At 48.1% G+C, this 10,532-nt stretch overlaps 1 protein-coding gene across 1 annotated transcript; it reads right to left on the bottom strand.

Annotated features, from left to right (window-relative positions):
* Positions 1-1,766: 1,766 nt before the first annotated feature.
* LOC105557166 (neural cell adhesion molecule 1-like) lies at positions 1,767-2,558 on the bottom strand. Its single transcript, XM_012004334.1, has one exon. It carries the CDS (start codon positions 2,556-2,558, stop codon positions 1,767-1,769), a length of 792 nt encoding a protein of 263 aa, XP_011859724.1.
* Between the last annotated feature and the right edge of the window lie 7,974 nt (positions 2,559-10,532).

The following is a 10,532-nucleotide window of genomic DNA, read 5'->3' on the forward strand; positions in this document are numbered from 1 at the left end:
ATCACAAGATTGCGTCTTCTTTCACAGCGATCCGGCTCGAAGGACCAAATTTATGTGTGAATTCGTCGCTCGTCAGTTTTCCGCCGTTGGCACGGCGAAAACGCGACTCTTCCACGGAGGCTGATACAGCCTTATCAGAAGGCTCGCCGTGACAGGAGTTTAAAAGTCCGTTGAGTATTCGTGCACCTTCAATTATTTATTGAGTGACGGTACATCGAACGACGTTGATAGTACAGTATACAGCGGTAACCGAGACCGGGTAACACGTTCTATCTTCAAGCCAACTACTCGTGTTCTGACCAGAGATCCCGTGTCGTCGCGCGGAATCCTCACGAAGAGAAATCCCCCCTTTTCGGAGAATAGACGCCTGCTCTTTCCGAATTGGCGGACAAATTCGAAATAATGTGAGAGCGTTTACCAATAACGGCGAGTTTGACTGCGAAAACATCTCATGGTCGAAACTGTTTAGATCGCGAGGTTTATTTGGGAGACTAACGACATTCCACTGTCTCGATAGCTTTCTCTTTGCAAATACATAACGCTTGAGAACAGAGAATTACTGTTTGAATCCGGAACAAAAGGGAAAAAGAAGGATTAGTAATACAATGGGTCCGCCCTGTGATTAAATACAAGAAAAGAAAAAGGATTAGTCGGATTGTGTCGATATTCGGAGAGTACGCAACGGGAATCGAGATACAGGAATATTAATGTGATTATACGGATTTATGATAATGTACAGAGAGTACGCAACTGGATCGGAATACCGGAATACAAAATATAATTAGTCGGATTTATAATAGTGTACAGAAGGTACACACTGGATCGGAATACAGAAATATATATATGATTAATAATGTTTATCATAAGGTACACAACTGGATAATATGATACGGATATAATGACTGGATAATATACACTGGATAATCGGATCGCTAATACCCTGGCAATGCGCCGGAAACAAACAGGAAGGATGCCTGTACGGAATCCTTTTGGTCTGCAAGGGGAGAAAAATAACGGGATTAATTCTACGGGCTTAACTAGAATTAATTAGAAATTCTTTCCCACCCGAATATTCCCTCCTGAGTTCTACACCGGTCAGGAATCAGGAAAAGGAATCAGGTCAGGTCAGGAACACGCCCGAGCAGCGCCTCGTTATGCGTGAATTTCAGTAGTGATTGTACACCGAGGAGCACCCCGTTAAGTGTACGCTACTGCGGAGATACTCCGTCCCCGCGAAACACGGCGGTACCCGCTGTCACGGGGGGAACGGAGCCAGGACGGATACAGGAGACCGGTACGGGAAAATTGTAGCATGTGTACACCGGGGAGCACCCCGTTAGGTGTACGCTACTGCGGGACAGGGCACACGACGGAGTAGCACCTCCGGTGTGCGCTCCGGTATGGTATATAGCCGAAGACAGGAGCACCCATTCACTCCGGCTTATACCTGCAGTGGAGGTGCCCACTGCCCGGTGTCGTTGCTCGGAGCTCCAAGCGCAGACTGAGTTAAAGCGCCTGCTCCGGAGGGGCTTTTATACCCCCCGGATGTAGGCGCGCGGGTAGAGGCGGCGGGGGTAGGCGCGGCGTTGCCGGCTACCGTCGATGCGGCAACCGCGCCGCTATCGATTTTCCACTCGCAGCTGGTAGTGCGGTCTCTTTCTACCGGCCGCGCCTCCCCTGTCGCCTCCGTTACACCCCCCCCCCCCTCCTTTCGGAGAGCGGAATTTTCGGATTTCCGCTCTTCGAAAATGTTAATAACTGATTACTTACGGTTCTACAGTTGGCGCTTTGACCCAATGCCTCACCGTCCCGGTCGCCGGATCGAGGCGGAGGGCATACTTAATTTTCCCGATCCGGGTGCGCCAGCGCTTTGTGCCGATGGGCACCCGGATCAGGCATCCGTCGACTACGACGTCTCTTTCCTCTCGCGGCGCCGTGCGGATGATGAAGAAGGGGTCGCGGGGCATCCGCGGCATCGTCCTGCCTTCGCCGGGGGGAACGGTGTCGGTCCCCGCGTGAACCAGGGTTGGCATGGGCTCGGGGGTGGCAAGGGCCGAAGTATGCGGGAGGTGATCCTTGGTGATCGGCCTCTCGGTGGCTGGCGCGAGGGATGGAGCGGTCGGAGCGGCGGTGCCGGCGATCCCTTTTTCGGGCGTGATAGCTGGGGCAGCGGCCCCGGCTGTGGCAATGGTGGTGCTTCTCCCCGCGCCCGAAGATCTCACCAACCGGAATGTATGAGGCGGGAAAACCTCAATCAGCCGCACGGTGGGTCCGGCGGCCCGGGCGGAGGAGGAAGCGGTATTGCTCGGTGGTACATTCTCCTCGTCGCTTAGGTCCACCACTGGGATGTCTTCTGGTGGACGTCGTGGTCCCGCAAGTCCGCGTCGAATCACCCCCGGGTTGTTGCGGATGCGGCGGGTAATCGTCTTCCGCCAAAATTTTCCCGCGTCGCTTAGCCTTGAGCCCGGTGGTCGGCTTGGTGTCACCCCCACTAGGGGTGGTCTGGCGGGCGGCACGACTTTTCGCGGGAGCGTCGGTGTTCGCGTAGTCGGGTCCATCGCCACGGAGGTTTGGAGTAAGACTAAATTTTCCGCGTCTGGCTCGCGAAAATATATAGTGAACGCGCGTGGGTGGAGGGGAGGGGCAGAGCGGCTAACGGTCGGTGAATTCGGAGAAGTATAGGCTCCGGAAGTAATTCGGGAAAATATAGAGTCCGGAAATAATTCGGGGAAATGCAGGCTCGGGAAGTAGTTCGGAGAAGTACAGGCTCCGGAAGTAGTTTAAGCGAAGTACAGGCCCATTATTGATTCATCGCTTTCAGGTCGCGTATGTGTACGCGTGGCACAGCTTTCTTACCGTCGGTAGTTTTTAACTCGAATATTACAGGCGATCGCACCCGGTGAACAATGTACGGACCCTCGTATTTAGCTGCAAGCTTAGTATTAAAATCGTCCGCTTTACTTGACAGTTCGTGTGTCCGTTTAAGTACTTTTTCCCCAACTCGGGGCTTCCAATCTCGGCGCCGAAGGTTATAATGATGTTGTTGCCGCTGGAAGCTCTGCGCCAATTTGACTCTTGCAAGTTGCAATGCCTCATGCATTTGCTTAATTCGTGTTTCGGGATCCTCTTGCTCCGTGTTTACAGTTTTTTGCCCTATGTGTCCGGACAGTCGCAACTCTCGGCCGAAGTTCAAATAAGCCGGCGTGTAGCCCGTCGATTCACAATGCGCTGTGTTGTAGGCAAACGCCAATTCCGGGATGAATCGATCCCATTTCTTTTGTGATTTCTCTATCGTTTGGGAAATCATCGTTTTCATTACCTTATTTGCTCTCTCCACAGGATTGCATTGAGGAGCATAAGGCGGTGTTAGACGGTGCGTTATCCGGTGTTTTTCTAGGAGGTTTTTAACGTCAGTCGAAATAAACTGTCGGCCGTTGTCGGTAATCAAGGTTTGCGGACACCCATGCCGCAACAGGATTTTCTCTCGGAGGGCTTTTGCAACCGCGCTTGCTGTGGCTTTCCTTAGCGGCTGTAATTCAATCCACTTGGTCATTTTGTCTTGGATGACCAGGAGCCACGTATTTAAACTCTCCGATCTCGGAAGTGGCCCGACTAGATCGGCAGCTACAATTTCCCACGGTGCCTTTACGTCAAGTGCGTGTAACTTTCCGGGCGGCTTTCGTTGCTCCGTTTTATATTTTTGACAGCTGTCACAATTGCGCACGTACTGTGCGGCCTCCCGGAACATTCCAGGCCAATAGTAATTTTTCGCTAGGCGTACTATGGTTTTTGCCACGCCTAAGTGCCCCGCCGTCGGATCGTCGTGATTTTCATGTAAGATCTTTGCCCTCTGGTCGCCGGAAACGCAGTTTTTCCACTGCTGTACTTCGGGAGTGTCGTTGTAGTCGAGCGTGTGCAAAATGTGCCGATGGAGCTGGCCATTTTCTATACGGTAGTCAGGATTGAGTTCAGGATGCTCTTCTACTTCTTGGTACTTTCGGCTGTACCAATCGGACGTCGGAACTCCCGCTGCACAGATTTCGAGCGGCTGTCTGGATAGCGTGTCGGCGAGCAGATTATCGGAGCCTCTTCGGTACTGGATCTCGAAGTCGTACTGCCCTAACTCTAGCGCCCAACGAGCCAGTCGTCCCGTAGGACTTTCTATGGTATTTAACCATTTTAAAGAGTGATGGTCCGTCAGGACGACGAAGTGATACCCTTCCAAATAATCGCGGAATTTCCAGATGCCCCACTTGATTGCAAGGCATTCTAGTTCGGTTGCCGAGTAATTTTTCCCGGCACTGGTGAGTGTCCGGCTGGCATATCCGATCACCCTTTCGGATCCGCGTATCTGCTGGGTAAGTGCTGCGCCTAGCCCCTCTTGGCTGGCATCGGTCTGGAGGACGAACGTCTGGCTCCAATCTGGACAGGATAATATTGGAGCATTCGTCAGTAACTTCTTCACTTCGTCAAACGCTGCTTGTTGCGTTTTGGACCATTCCCTCTTTGCTCGCTTGCGCAGGAGGCGGTGTAACGGGGCAGCGACACTGGATACGTCTTTCAGGTAACGTCGGTACCACGATATTAATCCCATGAAGCGTTGGATCTCCTTAACGTTTCTGGGCGGCGTGAGATTTACTACGGCGGCGGTCTTGTCTGGATCGGCATGCAAGCCGTTCTGATCGACGATGTGTCCGAGGTATTTTAATTTTAATCGGGCGAATTGGCACTTCTCTGGATTCGGCTTGAGTTTGGCATTTCTCAGTCGCTCAAAGACAATTTTTAGAGTCTCTAAGTGCTCGTCAAACGTCTTCGATATTATGACGATGTCATCCGGGTATGCGAAGGCGTTTGGGAGCAGTTCCGACGTAATCACCTGGTCGAGTAATCTCTGGAATGTGGCCGGTGCGGAATGTAAGCCGAAGGGCATTACATTAAATTCGAATAAACCCTTCCCCGCGACGGTGAAGGCGGTCAAGGGTTTACTTTCTGGCGTCAGGGGTACCTGCCAATACCCATTTTTCAGGTCGATCGTAGACAGGTATTTCGCCCCTCTGAGCTTATCCAATGTCGCGTTGATTTGCGGCAATGGATAAGCGTCTTTACGGGTGACTTTATTTAGTTTCCGGTAGTCGATGCAAAGACGCGGTTGGCCGTCTTTTTTCCGGACCACAACGATAGGAGAACTCCAGGGACTGGTTGATGGTCTAATTACTCCTTCGTTGAGCATTTTCTCTATTTCTTCCTCGATGATTTTCTGCATCACCGGATTTCGAGGCCTATACCGCTGTTTGATAGGCGATGGATCTTCCAGCTTTATTTCATGTTGGATGAGGGGAGTGCTCCCCTGAATGTCCCCGAACCTCTCCATTTCGTTCTTCAGGAAGGCGTCGAGTCTGGTTTTCTCGACTTTTCTTAGGTGCGTGAGTCCGCCGGGATTTTCCACGGAGCTGATGTCTGTCCTGTTCCCTGCGCTATGGATCCCTTGTCCAGTGAGGCAGATCTTGATCCCGAGTTTGTTTAGGGCATCCATGCCCAGCAGGATATCGTGACTTAAGTTCTTCATTATCAGGAGCGTCTGCTCCGTGGAAATGCCCATTGTCTTACAATTTCCAGTTAATCTATTCCTCAGGGCGGTTTCGGTACCGTCGGCCAGGACTGCAACACAGTGATCCTTCTGCTGGCGCCATCCGGCTTGGCGACAGATTTCGGCCGTCTCTTCGCTGCAGTATGAATTTACCGAACCGGTATCAATGAGCGCTGTGCATCTGTCTTTACCGATCTTTACCGTCAAGAACGGTCGGTTCTCCCCGTTCGTTATTAGTTTTGCGTGGGCCGGTCCTGACTTCCTGAGTCGCCGGCCCCCTTGGCGTTTCCCGGTTTCTGGCACTGGCATTCTTTTGTTAGTTTACCGTCGGTGCCACAATAGGAGCAGAATTTCTTTACTGGATTCTGGCATCGGAAACGATTGTGGCCTCTTTGTTTGCACCTCCAACAGCAAGTGTTTCGGTCGTACGCTGTGGCTAATGATGTTCGCGGCTGAGGTACACTCTTCCTAATTTCCGGTTTGCCTCTGGGCTTTTCGTTTTCGAGCTGTTTCTTTGTCTCTTCCAGCTCTTCGACTTTCTGGATCAGTCCGGTCACGGTTCGCACGGCTGATCTGGGGATATACATACGGTATTCCGCTCGCACATTATAATAAATTATGTCGAGCTGCTGATCAGGAGTATACTCCCCTCGGCGGCGAATGAGAGTCATGATGGAAGTCGTGAAGGCCCGAATTTTCTCATTAACGCCTTGCTTACGGTCGTTAATCTGCCGGTCTAATTGGCGTAACTCGCCTGGAGACAAATAGAAATCTCGCAGGCCAGCTTTTAATTCTTTGAGCGTGGGGTAGTCTGTCTGAAAGTTCCGGTACCACAGTTGCGCCTCGCCACGGAGCAGTTCCGGAAATCCTTTTAATAACTGCTCATCTGTCAGTGAGTAGGCGCGTTGCAATTCCTCGACTCGCTCCAAAAATGTGTATAGGTCACGCCCGTCAAAGTGACAATTCCACTTCCTCATCTGGTCGAGGATCTTTGTATCGTCTGTTCTGCTGTGATCGTTCGTTGGTGTGGAATGCCGCACCTGTCTGAGTTGGTCTAACTCGACTTGCAGTCTCTGCGCTTGCCTGAGTTGGTCTAGTTCGGTTTGCATTCTCTCCATATCGCGGGTTCGATCATCTTCCTTTCTATATCCAGGGGCGTCTTCAGGTTTCTCCTGGTATTCTTCCGGGTGCGATCGTCTAAGTCCGCGCTAAGGCCGTGGGTATCTCAAAAGTCTTATTTTTTCCAATAAAATCTTTAGTGTGATTTTTTAAGAAATATAACATTTTTTAATCAAAAACTAATGCTAAAGCAACTAGTTTGTATAAATATCCGCTGTTTTATTTGGCGCAATTTGTTGATATCATTACTTTTGTAGAGAAGATAGTTTTGTAGAGAAGATATTTTTGTAGAGACGATATTTTTGTACAGACGATTTTTGTGGAGACACTATTTTTGTAAAGAAGATACTTTTGCAGTAAAGATATTTTTGTAGAGATTATACTTTTGCAAAAAAGATAGAGTAACAAAATATATTCGGTTGAATTGGAGCTTAGACTTGGTGCTTTTTTTTACCTTTTTTAAAAGGTAAGTTTTTTACGTTCTCCAGACTTGGCACCCAGCGACTATTATCTGTTCTCAAACCTCAAGCGGTGGCTCCAGGGAAAGAGATTCAGATCGAATGAGGAAGTCATCGCGGAAACCGAAGCGTATTTCGAAGGCTTGGACGTTTCGTACTATAGAAAGGGCATCGAAATGTTGGAAACTCGCTATGAAAAGTGTATTGCTCTCGAAGGCAACTATGTTGAGGAATAAATATAACTTTGCCTAAAAAACGCTTGTTTTCATTAAAAATCCCGGGACTTTTCAGCCCATGTAGTACGTCCCATTTTCCTAATCCCTCCCAAACCTCCTTGTCCTTGTTCTCCAATCCTGTCGCATTCCAAAAGTCCACCTTATATTCCTCCCTTCTTCTCCCACCACTGTCTTTTTCTTTCTGACCTTTCTTCTTCCTCTCTCTCCTCTCTTCTTTCCCTCCCCACTCCTCTCTTTTTAAAAACCCTTTTCCTTTCTCTCTCCACCCTCTCCCATTTCCTGCTCCATTTTTAGCTCGTTTTTCACTTCATCCTATCTCCATAGCTTCTCCTCCACCCACAACTTAATATATCCCACCCTAACTTTTAAGCCTTCCCTTCTCTTAACTTCCGCTTTCCTCCTAATTAACCAATCTGTTCTCCTTTCTTTCTCCGTTAGATCATCTTTAATCCGTTTATTCCTCTCCTTCAGGTTTCTCTTCCCTTTCATCACTTCTATCTTTTCCCTCACATTCTCAAACCTAACTATTACCATTTCCTTTCCCTCCTCATTTCTCCTCCCTATTCTCTTTATCTCTTCTATTTTAACATCTGCTCCAGTTTCCTTTATTATTTCTTCTACTTCCTCCCTTAATCCCTCCCATCCCTCCTTCTTTACCTTTATCCCTCTTATTATTATATTCTTCTTGTAAGATTTCCTAGACGAGCTAGGATTTGTCTTCACTTCTCTATCAAAGGGAAGAGGTGAGGGAGACGACAAAGCGCATGGTAAGAGAGATGAGAGAATTCAAATTTATATAAAAATAAATTTTATTATGTAGCTGAGCCGTTACAAGCATTCAAATAAAGTTCAAGTATACAAAGAGAAAGATTGTTCGGTCATGTACTATTATAATCCGGCTCAACTACAGATAATAGATTATTATGACCCCAGCGAGGGTATCATCCAGAAGTTCTTCGCGTAACAAACAAATCGTTGATCCCGTATGAAGATCCGCCCAAGGTCAGAGATTGCCGTTAGCTTACAATTTATAATGCGGGCGAAGTCCAAGAGAGAAAAGATTTCTTAAAACCGTAACACCGAAACCGACTACATTAGATTTCCCAGGAGAAAGAGATTAATATTGCAGGTGTGACTTTTCTGCGTTCGCCGAGTAATTTATCTACTCATCTTGGTGTTGTAGAATCCCACGCGGGCTCTCTCTCCTGCCTCAGGGCCCAGCACTTCACTAAATACGATGGAAGATCCGATTGTACTTCCCTTCTTCCACGGTCTTCCAGTTAGATCCAGTTCGCTCAGGCAGACTTTCACTTGGAGATTTTCCCTTAACAACTATCAGACGGATTGAATGTCTATTGCGTGTGCCTTTGGCGAGGGCCCCGAGACAAAAGAGAGAGAGTCATGTCGCACTGTGTCGATCCGATCTCGCGGATCTTACGGACCTGCGCGTTTCTCACCTCTCCCTTCTCGCCAAACGGTCTCCGGGAGGGGAGATCATCGATATCTCACAGCTCTCCCCCCTTATATTTCTCATCCTGCAGGAAATATAATGTGTAAATGAGATGATCGAAAGTAACTTAGGCCTCGCATTTCCTTGCCCTTACGTTGCTCTCAGACCCTAATCGCCATCCCATATTTGTTATATTCTACGATCCATTATACTTACACATATCCATGCGTCTATTTTATTTCAATGTGTTAGTTTCGCTTATATCTACCCGTCTATATTATTCTACAGATTCCACGCCCTTAGCGTATGTGACTTATTCTAGAAAAATATTCGCTTTCGTTACCTGAGAACACCCGCCTGGTAGCGATCCGTGGAGGGAACGAACCAACTGTCGTTCCTTTGTCTCTTCTTCTTCCTTTGATTTGTCATCAATACAATTTGCGCAAATTGACACGATTATATACGCCCACATGAATTTGGTCATTGCCCGGATCAACCAAAACAAATACATTGTTTTTTAACTGTTTCTCAATCTTATAAGGTCCCTCGAAAACATGAAAAAATTTTCCGATTACCCTGTCGACCGCACTAGAGAGATGTTTTGACCGTAGTAGAACCAAGTCGCCAGCCCTTAAATCAACCCGAGAAACTGTGCGCTGCCCCTTTTTCCGATATTTAAAATTTCTTTGCAGATTCTTTTTCGCTAGTGCAATGAGAACCTCGTGAGATGGCTGGCTCCCCTCAGGAAACTGTATTATTTTCAATATCTCGTCTTGTACCGATCTTCCATATTGTAACTCATAGGGAGTGATACCAGTACTATGATGTGCCGTCACATTTAATATTTCTTCTATCATTGGTACGAATGAAACCCACTTAGTGTGTCGCTCGGCACATAACGTCCTAAAGAGCCTACCTATTTCCCGCATAACCCGTTCAGTGGAATTCGACTGTGGGTGCCTTACCGAGCTATAAATCACCTTTACACCCGCTGATTCCATATGGGCCCTCCATAGACTCGACGTGAACTGAGTTCCGTGATCGGAGAGAATGCGTTTTGGTTTGCCAAATTTAGGGAAAAACTGATCGAATACTTTCTTAACACACATTTGCACTGTCGCCCTTTTCATCGGATACAAACTTACATACTTTGTGAAGGCGCCAAGCATTACGAATATATATTGTATTCCCCCTCGACCCATTGGAAGAGGACCGTAAAAATCCACCGTCACTAACTCATTCGGCCCATTCGCTTCGACAAATCCATACTTCCCTTCCATCGATACTGTAAGATATTTGGTTCGCTGACAAAGATTACAACAAAGTACAAATCTCTTAACTTGCCTCGTCATATTTCTCCAGTAATAAAACTGTTTTAAGTACCGGTTAGTCTTATATGCCCCCGGATGACCAAGCTTATTGTGTATCGCTTCAACCAACGACCGCTGCACCTTCTTCGGTATTACTACTCTCCACCTTCCACTTTCCCTCTCTTTATGGAACAGTATGTCCTTATAAATAGCGAATCCCCGGGTCTCCCCCATCGCTTCATTTTCAAAACACCGCCGGATCTCTACATCTGCCCGCTGCCATTTACCCAAGTTTTTAAGACTTCGAGCAAAATCAGCATCGTAATGAAGCAGACTGCAAATGACCGACGCGGTTTCTTCCTCCGCGATCGG

This window comes from Vollenhovia emeryi, unplaced genomic scaffold (assembly GCF_000949405.1).
Source record: "Vollenhovia emeryi isolate VEMERY1.0 unplaced genomic scaffold, V.emery_V1.0 DF939586.1, whole genome shotgun sequence".
Classification (NCBI taxonomy): Eukaryota; Metazoa; Arthropoda; class Insecta; order Hymenoptera; family Formicidae; genus Vollenhovia; species Vollenhovia emeryi.